This window comes from Peromyscus californicus, unplaced genomic scaffold, assembly GCF_007827085.1.
Source record: "Peromyscus californicus insignis strain IS unplaced genomic scaffold, ASM782708v3 Scaffold_6__1_contigs__length_162567912, whole genome shotgun sequence".
NCBI classification, from domain to species: Eukaryota; Metazoa; Chordata; class Mammalia; order Rodentia; family Cricetidae; genus Peromyscus; species Peromyscus californicus.
In genome coordinates this window covers 141,946,186-141,962,275 of record NW_026294584.1, presented here as the reverse complement: position 1 = coordinate 141,962,275, position 16,090 = coordinate 141,946,186, and the positions used below count along the sequence as shown (strand labels likewise).

General features: G+C 50.2%; 1 protein-coding gene across 4 annotated transcripts in view; it reads right to left on the bottom strand.

The window, feature by feature from the left end:
- The window catches only part of Tspan11 (tetraspanin 11), a 67,663-nt gene that overhangs the window by 26,998 nt on the left and 24,575 nt on the right, over positions 1-16,090 (bottom strand). For 3 of the 4 annotated variants that reach the window (XM_052720431.1, XM_052720429.1, XM_052720428.1), the window contains exons 2-4: positions 14,426-14,485; positions 13,986-14,080; positions 3,343-3,534 (exon numbers count right to left, since the gene is read on the bottom strand). In XM_052720431.1, the coding sequence (XP_052576391.1) occupies positions 3,343-3,534; positions 13,986-14,080; positions 14,426-14,465 (327 nt within the window). In that variant the 5' untranslated portion in view covers positions 14,466-14,485. The remainder of the gene's footprint in view (positions 1-3,342; positions 3,535-13,985; positions 14,081-14,425; positions 14,486-16,090) is intronic. The other variant, XM_052720430.1, reaches the window with a different exon arrangement.

The following is a 16,090-nucleotide window of genomic DNA, read 5'->3' as shown; positions in this document are numbered from 1 at the left end:
TGACCTGCTGACATTCAAAGGCACCAACGACATCCCTCTGGCCTTTCTTTGTGTGTCCCACCCCTCCCTGACAGGTTGATTGCTTCCTGTCTCCTTCATGCCCCTCCCAGTGACCCCTCTCTAGGCAGGTCACTTCACCTGTACCTGCTCCCCGGCTCCTGTCAAGTGCACATCATGAGTCTGAGTGTGTGGGCGTGTGAGGCCTGAGTGAGTTAGCCTGCACCAGTGCTGGGAACAGTGCAGATGGCCATGCCTTCGCAGGGTTGGTGGAGTGTGAGCAGCAGCGGGTGGTGCTCAGTGAACAGTGGCCATCTGTGTCGTCAGCAAGCTGTGCCCCTGAGATGGATGGCTGAGTCAGAAGCTGGGTCCCCAAGGGACAGTGTCTGCATTCCTTCTTAGTGTGACAAAAGGGAGCCCTGGTCTTCCCAGCAGAAGGCTCCTCCTCTGTTTCTTGTTCCCTGAGATGCCCTGTAAGGCAGAGGCCATGGTAGGAAGGAAGGAGGCACAGGGCTTAGCATCCTGTTTTCCTGGGACAGGTCCCAGGGGCCAGGGCAACAGCTCACCTAGATCTCCCTGCCTCTCTGAGCCCAGCAGGACAAAGACCCAGGAGCTGAGTCTGCAAAGGAAAGAGGTCTTTCTCTAAGACTCTGTCTCCATGAGGTCTGTGTTGTTCAAATCTTAGATGGTATTTTAATAAAAAGCCCAGAGCCAGATGTCAGGGTGAAAGCTGAAATATCAGAGAAGCAGAACAGCCAGCCACTAGTTCTTACCTCTATGAAATCCTCAGCCTAAAGAGAGTGAATTCCTGTTTCCTCACGCCTTGTATACCTTTCTCTGCCCTGCCATATTACTTCTTGGGATTAAAGGCGTGTGTGCTTCCCAAGCAAAGGCATGGTATCTCAAGTGCTGGGATTAAAGGTGTGTGACTCCACTGTCTGACCTCTATGTCTAATCTAGTGGCTGGCTCTGTCCTCTGATCCTCGGGCAAGTTTATTAGGGTACATAATACATCACCACAGGTCTGGTCTGTGAAGCACAGGACAAGTCTCTGCTTGAGTTCTTAGCTATAACCCAGTGTCTTCTTCCAGCTGAAATGGTCAGATCTGGGACATACCAAAGACTCTCATGGACCTCAGGTGGCCAACTCTTCACGATCTGTTGGAGACAGAGTTGGCCCTCTACATCCATGAGGTCAACCAGCTTTGGGTGGCATGTGAGGGAGACTGGCCTGCTATGGTGTGTCTGTACTTAGTGTGTACAGAATGTCACCCTTAGCCCTTAACAATAAGACACAATTATTTACGTGGCATTTGCATGGTGTTTGGTATTATAAGTAGCTAAAGATGATTTTAAAGAGATGTATAGACTATATGGGAATACTGCACCATAATGTATAAGGCACTTGAGCATCCCCTAGCTCTAGCTGTGTGTGTGTGTGTGCATGTGTAGGGCAGGGTGTGGGGGCTTTTCCCAGGACCCATTCCTATGGGCTTCAAGAGATGACCCTGCTCTTGCCAGGCTGCATGAGAGATAGCCAGGCAAGCTGTGGCTGCCTCCCAGCACCTCCGCCTCACTGCTGGAAAGAGGCTTAGAGTACACACCCTGAAGGTTGATCCCCCATGGAACTTTACCCTATATATCACCATGTACCCTGCCAGCACCCTGGCTCCAGGCTCTCCCTCAGAGCAAAATGAAGGAATTCTTCAAAATGGGAGCACCATCCAGCTGGGCCTGCACAGAGCGGCTTTTATATCCAGGCCAAAAACTAGGTCGCTGCTTTGAAAGCTGCTGCAGGGGCCAGGCCTCAGGCTCCCCACAGCAGCCCCTACCTCCCACTCCCAAGGACAAGTGCAAGACGGAGCTGCACAGTGTATGGTGGATATTGGGAGGTGGGGTGCAGAGTGGATATAGGGAGCTCAAGAGTCCTGTGGGGCTTCTTTCCATTGCCTGCTTCCTTTCAGGCTCACCCTGATTTCTCTTTGAAATCTGGATCTATTTTTTCAGCTTAGGTTTCCTTGCAAAGCCCAGGCATTTGTCAGTCTTCTCTGTTTCTTCTCTTTTGGACATCAGACTTGGTCCTCTGAGGTGGGTCCAGAGAGACCTCTAGGTTATGGGAAGTAGCCACAGACAAGGGTACTGGGTGTTAGGGGTGGTCTCAGCCTCGGAGTCTGTGTGGATTCCTCCTTGGCCTTTTTCCTGACCCCGAGCAGCTCCTATGGGTCTCCCCCAAACCCTCAGGAAAAAGTGTCATGGAGTCTATGGTGCCTACAAATGCCAGCCATGAAATACTCTCTACAAATGACCAAATCAGTTAAGCCTGATCAAGCCTTTCCAAGGCACTAACTGCTAGGAGTGTATGTTAAATAACATACAAGGGCATAGCAAAAAACAAAAACAAAAACAAAACCCAAAAAACCTAAAAATCCATAAAATGAAGCATTGGATCTTTCAACAAATCCAGAGGTAGAAAGAGACTTCAGAGACAAATCAACACATGGGCTAATTAAACAAACTTAAAAAGAAACACCACTTTGTGGGTCAGCTGGGGGAAGTCAGAAGCCACCTCATTATTCCTGACGTTAAGGACTGGCTATTGATTGCTTTTAGCTGTGATGAAGGACCCTTAGGCTTGAGAGACGTGTGCTGGAGTACAGATGACGCAGTGTCTGGGGCTGCTTCACAACAGAGTGCAGGACATGGGCAGGACATGGGCAGGACATGGGCAGGACATGGGCAGGGTGGGTGTGCACCCGATGAAGGCGACCATGAGAGGACTAGATGAACTCTGGGTGATGGGACACAGAGGGTCACCATAGCCCTGTTTTCAATCTTGGCATCTCTGTGAAAATTGCCTGCTAAAGTCTGGAAGGGGAAGGAGGAAGAGATGGGGGTGTGGGGGAGAAAGGGGAGGGAAAGGCGGAGAAAGGACAAGATGGAGGAGGAAGGAGGGACAGAAGAAGGAAGAGGAGAAAGGGAAGAAGATTTGGGGGGGAGAGGAGGAGGAGTTAAAGAGAGGAAGAGAAATAGAAGAGAGGAAAGGAAAGGAGAAGGGGAGGAAGAAGAGGAAGAGGAAGAAGGAAGACTCTAGAAACTGCCGTGGGAATTGCTAAGGCTGACCTCCTGGCTTAGGTCCTACGTACCTGGAGAGCATAGCCACCACAGTCCCCATAGCAGCCACCCCGCTCTGGCTCCCCAGGATCCCAAATGCCCTACCTGGGCCCAACCTGGGGGACACGTGTGATGCTTCCCTGCCCCCACAGAGCACAGGCCTACACTCGCTCTCCATGCACGAGTCCTCACCGTGGAGAGACAGTCTCCACAGAGGGACAGAGGGACACTCACCGTGGAGAGACAGCTCTTCTGCTCCCGGATGATGGCCCCGAAGCCCAGGAAGCCAGTTGTCATGACAAGAGCACCAGCGAGGATGAGGATGTAGGCAGAGGCAGCGAATGTGCTGGAGGCCAAAACGCTGAGGTAACCGCTCTTCTCCACCAGTGTCCAGATACCCACGGCCATGACAGCTGCCCCACCTACCTGCGGAGACACAAGGGGGATCAGGTGGCACCTGAGGCTTCGCCAGCTGCCACCTGTCTAGTGCCCACTGGGCACCAGACCCTTTTCAGTCACCTTGTCAATTAGTTTCCCAGCGGGCCTAAAGGAAGAATTCCTGTTAGTTTCTAAATGAGCAAATGGGGGCTTCAGGTGTTCGGTGGACTTGCCAGGCCACACACCCCCCAGATGCAGAGAGATTTCGAATCTAAGCCTGAGTTCAAATCTATGCCTCTTACCGACGAGGGGTAAAGATCCTTTGCCTTCCCCATGCCATTCTGGGTGGTCTTTTCCCCTGAGTGCTCCTTGGTCTCTCCAATTTTCCCAGAGGGCCTTTTATGCTGGTCCATGCTCACATTTGGACAGTGGGTAAAGAAACAGGCTCACTAAGGAAAGGTGCCCTGCCTGAGGCCTTGCTTCTAGGAGGGACAGATCCAGGAGGGATCCCTGGAAAGGGGTCCATGTTCCTCCCACTCTTACACAGGATTGGGAGGGAGCTGGGTTTCCTTCTTTGCTAACTGGCATACTCTGGTTGATCCTGAGATGGGGCCAGATAGGAGCCTGCTCACTTGCTGGTCTGAGAACTGCTTCTGAGGAGGGGTGTCACGGAGCACAGCCAGGGCAGCCTCCAGGGATTATGAGGCCGAAGAGCCATCTTGGTGGGTGTGATGCTTAAGTAGAATGCATGTATACACCACACGTGTATTCCAGGTGCCACACATGGAATATGAAGACCATTTGCGCAGGACTCACACACCTCTGTGAGTTACCTCAGCGTTTTGGACTCCAGTACATTCAGCACATTCAGTTTTGCCTCCTGATCCTGGGAAGGTCAACTTCTCCCTGCCCCTAGTTTCCAGGTCTCCATTTCAAAATGGACTCTTTACTCCAGATGGATAGTGGAGGCTTCCTTAGAGGTCTTAGCATGGTTAAAGCTAGAGAAACCTGCTCTTATCCCACTCCATCTCTGCCCACACCTTGGATGCTCATCCCTGCAAAAGGTTCCACATCTGTACCACAGTGACTCTGTGGTCACTTCCACACTCTCTGTTCTGTGCAGTCACAGACCTCAGTGGAACAATGCTTGGGGGTTCTTCTTAGCAATTAACACACACCAGGTACCTACATCATGCGATTGGCATGTACTCTGCCAATTTCTTGTCTAAATATTACAGCCATCCTGGGAGGGTGGGGAAGGCTGTATTACCTCTGTGTAGCAGACGAGGGAAGAAACTGAGGCTTACAGAGAACAGCAGCGTGCCCAGGATGACACCATTAGCTTCAGAACTGATTCAGGGCCAGGTCTTTTGAGGACAGAGGCAGGACTGTCCTTGGATCCCACGGAGTGGGTGTGCCTGCTCCTCCGCTTCTGCTGTTCAAATGGATGACTCCTTCCAAGCACTCTTTTATCTCCACTGGTACCTCCAAGTGAGAGAAGCCAGCAGAAGGGCACCACATAGGACCACAGCCGTGCTGTTAAATGGAACTGGAGAGGCTAACAGTCTCTCCATTGTGTGATGCGTGGTTTCCCCCTTCTGCTTTTACCTCTCTAAACTTAGGGTGTATCTCTTGATGAATGGCACCTTACACTGTACTGGGAAACACTTTTTCTTCCTGGAATAAAGAAAGCAATGACAGCCTACAAATGTCAGGAATCCCAGGGCACAATTGACTTTTAGAGTCCCTGTGAGGGGAGGTAATCGAGGCCCCACACAAATTCTGTGAACATGGGTTCTCTGAGTCTGGGTTGTTGTAACTGAACAACAGATGTGACTGACTGACTAATGGATACCCCTGTTGGTCAGCTTTCATGGCCACTGGGAACTTAGAGTAAAATATTACCCCCACCATCCCCTTATATAACTGTATTGGCTAAAAAGCTTGAGTGAGGATCTCAACTTTGAACGATTTGGCTGGGAAATGACTCTTTAATCTCTTTGGCCCTCAGTTCTTCCATCTTTCAAGTTGAGGGGGCCTCATTAGATTGGTGGTTCTAACCTACAACTACTAAAGTCCCCTTGAGTTACTTTCTTCCAAGGATCTTACATTTTGAGGTCTTTGCCAAGCAAACACAGTACATTAACTAAGAACTTACTAATCTCTCTCTCTCTCTCTCTCTCTCTCTCTCTCTCTCTCTCTCTCTCTCTCTCTCTGTGTGTGTGTGTGTGTGTGTGTGTGTGTGTGTGTGTGTGTGTGTGTGTGTGTCTCCTCTCTCTCCCCATTCTCCTTCAAAACAAATTATCTAAAAATAAAGGATACTGCCAAGCAGAGATTCCGAACATCGTAAGACAGTCAGTGTGACCATGATGAGTTATAATGCCATTAAAAAGCTGGGAAACATAGCGTTTAATGGGTGCAATCTCTGTATGGAAATGGGGGCACATTTTCTACTAGGCAGGTTAAATTTGAGCCCCCACTCTTTCCCAAGTCAGGGAGTAACCTGAGCACCCATACCTTGGACCCGCAGAAGGATAGACTCAGACTGGCCTTGGGACAGTTAATCTGTTGGGGCACAAGAAGCCACTCAGAATCTGATAAAAGAATCATTTAACGGATAAGGTAATGCATTTGGGCAGGGCTGGAATCTGCTCATACACCGTGGGCAAGGCACACATCCAGGTAAGTCTCCAAGTTTTCACCAGATCCTCAGAGTTGTGGCTGCATAATCACCTGGCGATCCATGAAACACCAGGGCAGGGACCCAGTCCAATCAGCACCACTGGGAGTAAGACCCAGGCAGGGACATTTTATAAAGTTCCCAGAAGCCCCTCTGGAGAATCACAGCATGGGTTTAAGCATCCCATCCTTCTCTTCCCAGTAGGTGGCGCTGTGTGAAGTACTGCAGATCACGGCTGTGCCCTTCCCTAGAAGTAGGTGCTCTAAGAGCTGTTGACTTAGGTTCAGGGCTTGAGCAGAGTGCTTTGCCCCAGTACTCGCAGATCTTGCAAAGCAGCTGATCCTGTAGGGAAGCTGGGTCCCCAGCCACAACACAGGGTCTAGACAAGGTCTAGAAGACAAACTCACGCTAGGTCTGATGACCTGAAGACAGCAAGAGAATAGTCTGAATCAATGGGTCTGGGACCCCAAGATCCCCCTCCCCAGGGAATTCCAGCTAATAGAGTAGGGTAGTTACTGAGGGGCCAGTACTGTAACTAGCCATGAGGAATGGAACGAGAGGGTCTTAAGTCCTTCGGGGCCTTTGATTTCTTGTATGGGACTTGGTCACCTCTGAACATGAAGTAAAAACGTTCAGTGTCGGGATGGGTTACCAGAAGGTGTCACCAGAGGGCAGAAGCCAGCAAGACTGGGCCAAGTTCTTTTGGTTGCACAATTAGCTGTATGGCAGCTGGACAGCAACTTCTTTAAGTCCTGTTGTGTTTATCTGAAGAGTGAGCCACTGGACAGGGCTGTAGGGGTGGGGCACTGACCCCAGAACCCATTTCTCCAGCTGTTTGCATCAAGTTGATTCTGTAGCATTCAGCTCTTTGTAGGACAGAGATGGTCTTCTGTCAGATAGTTACTGAATTTCTCAGCCATGGCCTGTAACCAGTGGGCCAGAAAACACTGTGGTAGGTGAGTTGGGTGGGGAGTGGGGCTGATAAAGACACGGCAAGACAGGAGGGGCAGAGATGGTCACCCACACAGGGCCACTGAAGAAACTGTTCATTTATAGAAGAGTCACATTGCCAAAAGGCTGTTTGTGTGATCCAGGGCACTTGGTCGAGCGGGAACAGCCATCCTTGCCCAAGGCCTGATGGAACTAAAGTGCAGACCTGTAGGGAAGCAGGTGGAGGGTGTGAGAGCAATTACAGAGCTTTTCTTCCTCAGGATTTCACAGGTAGGCTTTCTCTGCTGTGGATACAGGAAGAACTGTGGGGCCTCTAGGGAGAAAGCCTTGGGCAAAGTTCTCTGCCCTGTGCTGGGCAGCCTGCAGCATGGAAAGGCAGAAAACACATAGGGTGATGGCATGTGGGGTATGTGTGTGTGTGTGGGGGGGGGGGGGCAGAGGCAGAGCAGGGCTGCTTACTACCTACTCTGTGGCATTCTTTAAAGGTTAGATAGGGCCCATTCAGGACCACAATCCTCATTCATGAACAGCCCTTGGGTAGCCTCTTCAATGGTACCATCACTCATATACCTAGCAGCCCTTGCAAGGGCACTGATGTGTCTCTGTGACATTTACACACTGACTCCACCTGCTGTTTGGCCCACCTCCCTGTCCTCACTGTACTGTCCACCTTGGCTCCTGTCCCAGGTCAGCCTCCAGCTCTTGCTCTACCCAGAGCTGCACCAGGCTACTTACTGATGTGTGCACCTTCCCCCAAACCAGAGCCTCAGGTCCAGACTCTCCTGCATGCCTGGAGGCCTTTAACTATCAGCTCTCACTTTCCTTCCCCTGTACTCTGCCTTTAATGGCCACGTAGGAAATGTCCATTCTTATTTTTTTAAAACCTGTTGTTTTTTAATTTTTGTACGTCTGTGTGGTATGATGTGTATGTGGGGTGTGTGGGGATGTGCGTGTGTGAGAGCATGGCTCCACAGTGTGTATGGAGGCAAGAAGCCAACCTCGGGTGTTGGCCCTCCTCTCTCGCTTTGCCCACTGTGCGGAGACATGGTCTCCCGCTTGCCACTGCACACACCAGCCTAACGGGCCCTCTAGCTTCCGGGGCTTTTCTTGTCTCTACCTCCCCTCTTGCTGTAGGAGTGGTGGTATTACAGACTGCGCTCTACTGTAGTGATTGGCTTTACATGGGTTCTGGGGATTTGAACTCAGGGCCTCATGTTTGTGTGCTTGCCATCTCCTGATCCCTCTCCTAAATGCATGACTGCTGCTCTTGGACCCACTGTCAGTACTTCTAAAGTAAAGCTGCGCCAGTGAACAAGACTGTGAACTTGGGCAAGGTGACAGTCTGGGTGCCTGGCGTCGTGGCGGTATGTATCCAGACACACTATACTGCCACTCATCAGGCTCCACATTTCTCTTCCCTCTTTCTTTCTCATCCCTCTTACACTATTCTCTTTATCCCAGCAAACTTCTTCCAAGCCCATCACAAGTGTGCACCTACTTCCAGCTCTGCGGGAGAGCTCTGAACTCCTTACTCTGGCAGCCCTCTGCCCACCCCCTCCTGGCATACAGGAGCTCCGTGATGACACTTAGGTGGAGGGCTGTGCTCACATCAACTGGACTTTCCCCTAGCCCACTAGGAAGCTCCTAGGAAGGCCTAGGGGAGTGCCAATATATAATGTCAGATCAATGCTTTATCATTCTGTCTTTTCACTAATGCCTACTGAAATCTCTTAGGGCCAAGCCTGCCATAGCCCCTGCCCTCGGGTCACTGCAGGCAACTGGGTGGAGGGACTGTGACTTTAATTACTAGAGTCTCGTTTGAAAAGGAGATAGATGTAACCTGAGGTTGGGACCAGGCTGAGGAGACAGCTGGGGTGCCTGGTCTGAACCAAGCTTAGTCTCCTGGGCTACTTGGATCCTTTTGCTTTGGGGTGCATGCTGAGATGGAGCTCAGGGTCTTGCAGACACTAGGCAAGTGCTCTACCTCCAGTTCTGCCACAGCCCCAGGGGGGCCACCTTTAAAACGCAAACCTCCACTCGCCCGTCTGTAGTCAGCTGAGTCTCTGGCTGAAGCTTCAGTTCTCACAGCACTGGTTGAACCCAGAGCACACAGGTCAGCAGCACTCCAGTACTGCCTGAGGCTGGAGCCTCCTGGATTGCAGAGGGCCAGAAGGCTGTTCTGCATCCTGTTAATGAGCAGCACTTCTCAAATACCAGGTAGGCATCTCTCCTGGCTCTGTCCACGCGCAGGTCCTATTGGCTGTCGGCTCTGGAGCAGTTCTGTGGGATCACCTTTGTAAGGACGGATTTGTTACGCGCAGGCCTAGGAGTGGCTTTCTACCTGCAGCTCTTCACAGCTGTTTGGTTTTAGATACCCCTAGATGACATGAATTAACGCATCGCTGACCCTCTCATCTTGAGCCTCATCTGTCCTGATGAGTGCAAGATCTCACAGGACGCAGAGGGTTGGAGCTGGGAGGAAGGGTCCCGACGCTGCCTCACCTTCCCAGGAAGCCACAGGAAACCTTGTTTGGAGTCGGGCATACCGAACCGAACACCCAGCCCGTCATGCTATCCCCCCTGCCAGCACCGAGCCTTGTGCGTGTTTCTATAGTTACGCTCCTCACAGGAGGTATGTTTTACTCACTACACCGTCTCCCCACTAGCCTCCTGATTAATCTTCGTTTACCCTGGTATCCCAGGGAGAGTGCTAGAGTGAGGGCAGATGTCGGGTGTTAGGGAAGGAAGAGAAGAAAGGAAGGAAAAGAGAAAGAAAATAAGGAGGGGAGGAAGAAGGAAGGAAGGGAAAATAGAAAGGAAAGTTCACATTCTAGAGGGAGGAATTATGGCCCAGACAGAAGCGGCATTTCCGTGGTCACGCAACTAGAGAGATCCAAGAATCTTACTGTCCCATTGGATGATGTTGCATTGGGAGATGTGAACAAACTCACTCCAAATAGGGCCTTGACACCAGACCCAAGGGCAGTTCCGCCCAATACCCTCAAACAGCTGCTTCACTGAAAAGCCTGCCCAAGTACGGGAGATGGCTCCCTCATGGGTGCCTAGATGGAGACCCTTTCAGGTAGCTTTCCACCCTCCATGTACTCCAGCACCCCAGGCCATGTGGGGCTAGGCAGGAGCGAGTAAGTGCTGGATCTCAAGTGAGGGTCTCCTGAGGGATATTCTCCGACCTTCCCTGTGGGTGGTGCTCAGTCTTCCATGTTTCTTTCAGCTCCCACTCTCAGCCTTGAGTCAGTCTCTCTCTCTCTCTCTCTCTCTCTCTCTCTCTCTCTCTCTCTCTCTCTCTCTCTCTCCCCCCCCCTGTGTGTGTGTGTGTGTGTGTGTGTGTGTGTGTGTGTGTGTGTGTGTGTGAAGTGTGTGTCAAGGCATGCATGCCCACACATACTCGGAAGCCACGGGAGGAGTCTGGATGTCCTATGTACGTGACAGGATTTCACATTGAACCTGGAGCTAGCCTGCACCCAGCAAGCTCAATGATCCTCTTGTTTCTAGCCCGTCTCTCTGACTTTGTCATAGTGCTGTGGATTTGAACTCAGGTCCTCGAGGTTGCACAGCAAGTGCTCTTATCCACTTGGACATCTCCTTAGCCACCTATGTGTCTTTAAAGAGGTCCCCATTGGTAGCACCAAGGCCTGGGTGGACCCTCAAGGCAGGACAAGCTGTGAGCTGAGGCAGCATTCCCAGGCTCCTCCCATAGCCTGGCAGAGCTTCTGGGAGGTTGGGAACATTTTGATTATTAACACAGCCAAGCAGCTAATTAAAATAATAAATTAAAGAACAACAGAGGGGTGACGGGAGCTCCGTAAGGAAGCGGGAGGAAGAAAAGTGTTTCTTTGGCAGCCATGCAGGAAAGCTGGGGATGTTTACTTTTCAGCGTCACCCAGGAGGTATGTCAGTGGTGGCTTCAGAGATCCCTGACCAGACTCATCCAAGGAGGCCTCAGGGACAGGGTGATGGGAAGGCTGGTGCCTGAGTCCTGCTAGGCGTGAGTAGAGTGGGGTCTGCTCTGTTTTTCTCAGATGTGGGAATGTGGTCTGCTCAGGCCTGTGTATAATAATGTATGTAATAATGACACTGTTATTGACAAAACAGCAAAGTCCCAGAGACATCACACCCTATGCAGGCAAGTTTAGCTTCAGAAAGCAACATTTCATGTGAACATTCCTTGTTTTCTACGCAGGTCATGATGCCGGAGCTCTAAGCCCAATGCTAGGAATGGAGGAAACTGCTGAAGAGATGGCGATCACTGGTTCATCCCATCCCATTAACAGCAGGGCAGCAATACAGACCATCAGTTGTGCTAGACATTTCTGTAATAGCAAGTTCTAGTTCTTACAGTTCTAGCATTCCTATTCTACATACAAAAACAAAACAAAACAACAACAATAAAAAAACAACAACAGCGTGAGAGTAAGTGATTTGCCTAGCAGCTCGATTGCTGTGGGTGGTTTGAATGAGAAAGTCTCCCATAGGCTCATAGGTTTGAACTATTTAGTTGGTGGAACTATTTAGGAAGGATTAGGAGGTGTGGCCTTGTTGGAAGAGGTGTGTCACTGGGACTGGGCTTTGAGGTTTCAAAAGCCCACCCATTTCCATTGAGCTCTCTCTGCTCCATGCTTGTGGATCAGGATGCAGCGCTCAGCTACTGCTCTAGAACTCTGCCTGCCTGCAGCCATGCTGTCCACCATGATGGTCATGGGCTCACCCTCGGAAGCTGTAAGTCCCAAATGAACTCTTTTTCTATGAGATGCTCTGGTCATGTTGTCTCTTCACAGCAATAAAGTAACTAAGACAACTGCCAGTGGCTGACCTGGTGAGCCAGGTCCCCATCTATACAACAGGGACACTGGTAACACTGACTACTATAGTTGAATGGAAGGTCACTGGGGTGTCCTATGCAGAATCCTTCAATGCTGGGAATTATGGCCACTGAGATGGCCTCCTGGGCTTTTTGCTCCATGCTGGCTTTTGGCAGAGCCCTGCAATGTGGACCTGCACTCAAGAGGTGCTTTGCGTTAATGAAAGAGGACTTTGTGCTTTATTGCACTCGTAGCCCGGGTGGCTGGGCTGTGCTCTGTGTCCGTTTCTGTATTTGGAAGGTAAAGGGGCAGTGGGCAGCAGGCTGGAGGATGTGGAAAGATAGTATTGTATGTAGTTCTTTCAGGAAGGCAGAAGCCATGGTGACCCCAGGGGTGGGAGACATGCAAACACTGATCTCTCTTATGACTGGGGTTCAGGTAAGCCACAACAATTGGACTTTGGAATGTGTCTCACATAGGAAGGGACCTTCTCTGTGGGGAAGGAGTTCACTCTCAGAACATTCCCTCCCTGGTAAATTCTGTTCAATTTAAGGGACCTGAGCATCACGCTGGGTCATGGCATGGACTTCTAGGCCTAGAACAGCGAGTAAAAACCATTTCTGCTGGTTAACGCCACCCCGACTGTAGACTGTGGTGCTCTGTCCTGGTCACCCTAGGAGACCAACATGGTAAGATGTGGGTAATTAATTTTTTTATACTTGTCAGTCTTTTGGAGATTATCTGAGGTGGGCACAGGAGACGTTTATGGTCAGGAAAAGGAGTCTTACAAAAAAAAGTCTGACCCAGGCAGGGTGGCTTATGCATGTCACCCCAGCTAAAGCTAAGAGGATTGCCACAGGTCTGAGGACAGCCTGGGTTACAGTATGAGATCCTGTCGAAAAACAAAACAACAACACCAAACCTTAAAAATACCCAAAAAAGGAAGAAAGGGGAGGGGAAAGGAGGAAGAATGATTGCTCTGCTAGAATTCTAAACACTGGAAGTGTTTCCTGGGACGATCAAAGCAAGTTATTTTGTTTTTAGGAACTTTATAGAACATAATTAAGCAAACACCATGTCCACCATTTTAACAGATAGTATCTGATGCCTTCAGTCTTCCCAATGCTTTGAAACCACCCTGAGCTTGGAACCAGTGACTCTATGGTCCCTCTGTGTTTCTGAGATGGGGGTGGAGGGGTTGTTTTTTGCCTGGTACCTGGAACCCAGCCCTACCTCATCGGGATGTTGATTCGGGGTCATTTTCAGGCTAAAAGGCTAGAGATGATTGCCAAACTAGAACATGAGAAACAGACTCAAAGATCTGGATTAAGTCGCCCCGGACCACAGCATCCACAGCTGCCAGGGCCCCTGCTGGCTGCAAACCTTCCCTCTTAGTCTTTCCAACATCCGGTGAGACCACAAAAGGAAACACACAATCAACAAACACCGGATGTGATGGCAAGCCCCTGTAAGCCCTGCAGTTGGGAAACTGAGGCAAGAGGATCACCAGTTCAAAGCCATCCTGCACTACATAGTGAGACACCATCTTAACAAATGAATTAGAGTAAAATGCAACATCTCTACAGGCCCTCTGGGGATTGATGGTATCGAGTTTCTAATTAAACAGATAAGCCCCTCTGAGAGACAGGCCAGACTGCTGTGGGAAACCTGTGTCAAGTGCCATAGAAACCATCCCTGCCACAGTGCAGCTCTGAGACCATGGCCAGGCAAGGCTAGTGGGTTTCAGTGCAAGGGGACATCATTTCAGCACTGAGGATAACATGGGCATGATGTTCTGGAGACAGGGAGGATAGATGAGGTTGCACACAGACAGTTTGACTTGGGTCTATTGTGATGGATTCCATGAAAGCTGCAGCCTGGATTCTACCCGCCTTCATAGCCAGGGCAGGGCTGACTCTGAGCAGCAGGGCAGGATGGGTCCCAGCATGGTCTTTGACTTGGAAGAAGTCAACCCTGGTACAGTGACTCAAAAGTGAAAGTAGCCAGTCTGCAGGTCTGGGGAGGGGTATGACATAGCCTCCACTTACCCAGAAGAAGAAGTTGAAGATGAAGAGCAGATATTTCAGGTGGGCCAGAAGCCAGTCATCCTGCTCGGTCTTGCAGTGTGCCATGGTAGCTGGGCCTGTGGAGGACACAAGGATGCTGGGTAGGGGATACCACGGGGATTCTTGGTGTCGTTCCCACCAAAGATCTCCAATGGCTTCACCAGTCATTGCTTCCCAGTGAGTCTGAGGCTGAAGTGCTGGGTGTACATGTGTGCAGCTTGGACCCCAGATGAAGTTGTACAACCACGGAAGGGTGATCTGGGTGGAATTTTCTAGACGTTCGGATCTCAGTTTTGTTATTATGATACAAGGCTAACCCTCGGGTCTCCAGAGTCCTTTGTCTCCCTGTCTCACTACCATTGCAGGACATGTTTTCTTTTCACATGAATGCACACACGCCCACACTTGCTCATGATACTCACACATTTGGCAAAGCTGCAGATCTGAGCAGGACTTCTGCATGCGTCACTGTGCACAAGTACCTGTTCGGAAGAGGAAGAAGCAGGTCCAGTTGGCTAGTGGCTCTGCCAGAAGGAGTTAGGAGGCTCTGTGTGCTGACGGCCAGCTTCAAGTCCTCAATGTGTACTGTGGGAAAGTCCACGCCCTCCCACCCAGAGACCTCATCTGTAAGCACAGAGGTGATGCTCTGCTGCAGGACCCTCAGGAAGATCTGAGAGATCCTCCTTGTTCAGGGTCTAACTAGGCTTTGGAACATAGTGTGTGCTCAGTAAATGAGAGCCCTACTCCACTTCCCAGATGTCCCATTTCTGACTCAACACCATCTTGTCTTGTTCTGACCCCTGGATGGAGGATCCGAGAACTGTGAAATCAGTGGGGCTCCAGAAGGCCTGCTGGGCATCGGCCCTCTTTGCTTCTCAGTAGGTACACACCTCAGCAGGTTGTCTCTGCTCCCGGGCTCTGGCAGGTCACTTAACCTCTCTGTGCAGCATCACAAAGTGAGGAGGCTTGGCAGTACTTCCTGGCTAGAAGGCAGCAGGGGAGGTGTACTCATTCTGTTCTCTTGGAAGAGAACCTTTCAATTTTAGCTGGGGACTTCGCCACCTGGAGTGTGTTGTTATATCCCAGCCTCTCGGTGACGTGTGGTCAGGGTTAGCCACAGGCAGGCAAATGATAGGTGAGAAGAAGGGGCAGATAGGTTTCTTGAGGCATTGTTTTTTTTTTGTAGGGGAGGGGGCTCCCTTGTACTTGGAAAGAATGTGGATCCATTTTTAGAGGTGAGTTTGTTCTGATTCTGTGTCGGCTTGTTTCATTGGTTATTGGAGGGTTTTGGCAGACTCCTGCATTCATATGAGATTTGTCAAGCTCTCTAACTCTGCTGATTTTCAGGTCATATATCTCCAAGCAATGTTGTGAAGTACACACAGATTTGGAGCTGTGACATCATTCTGATAGGTCAATCTCTCTGCCATTAACAAGCACCATTCCCTATCTCCGACAAAGTCAGGCACATCTGTAGACTGAGAAAGGCTGTATCTTTCTTTACCTGGTCCTGATCACTTAGCATGCTGATGCTATTGCTGGACTTCAAGCAGCCACTCTGTGCCCCAAACTGTAAACCCTGGGTTGAAAGGGCAGTGCAGCATGTCCAAAGAACTCAGGGCTCTGATAATTTTGGAGCTGCTATACTGTCCCTGGGCTGGTCACCTCTAGCAAACTTGGAGTTTCTTTAAACCACATGCCTGAATATATGATAACTAACAGTTACTTCTCTGCTCTGGTAGGACAAACAGTAAAGACCAACGCATGTGCCAGCATGTGCCAAGTGTGCTACAGCTGAGTTATGCTCAGAGCATGATGTTGGCTGTGGCCACCGAATATCTCATGCATGTATTTGCCTATGTGTTTCATTCATAGACCTCATACATATGGATATTTGCTTATACATTTTATTTGTGTATCTCATACATATGGATATTTGCTTTGCATTTCATTCATGTACTATCATCAATGTGCACTGGAGATACTAATCACAGACTAATTTTGCCACTGTCGAAGACCATAATGGTTAGGAGGAGGAGTTCTAGTGATATCTGCCTATGCCCAGGGGACTGTCAGTGTCTCCTCCA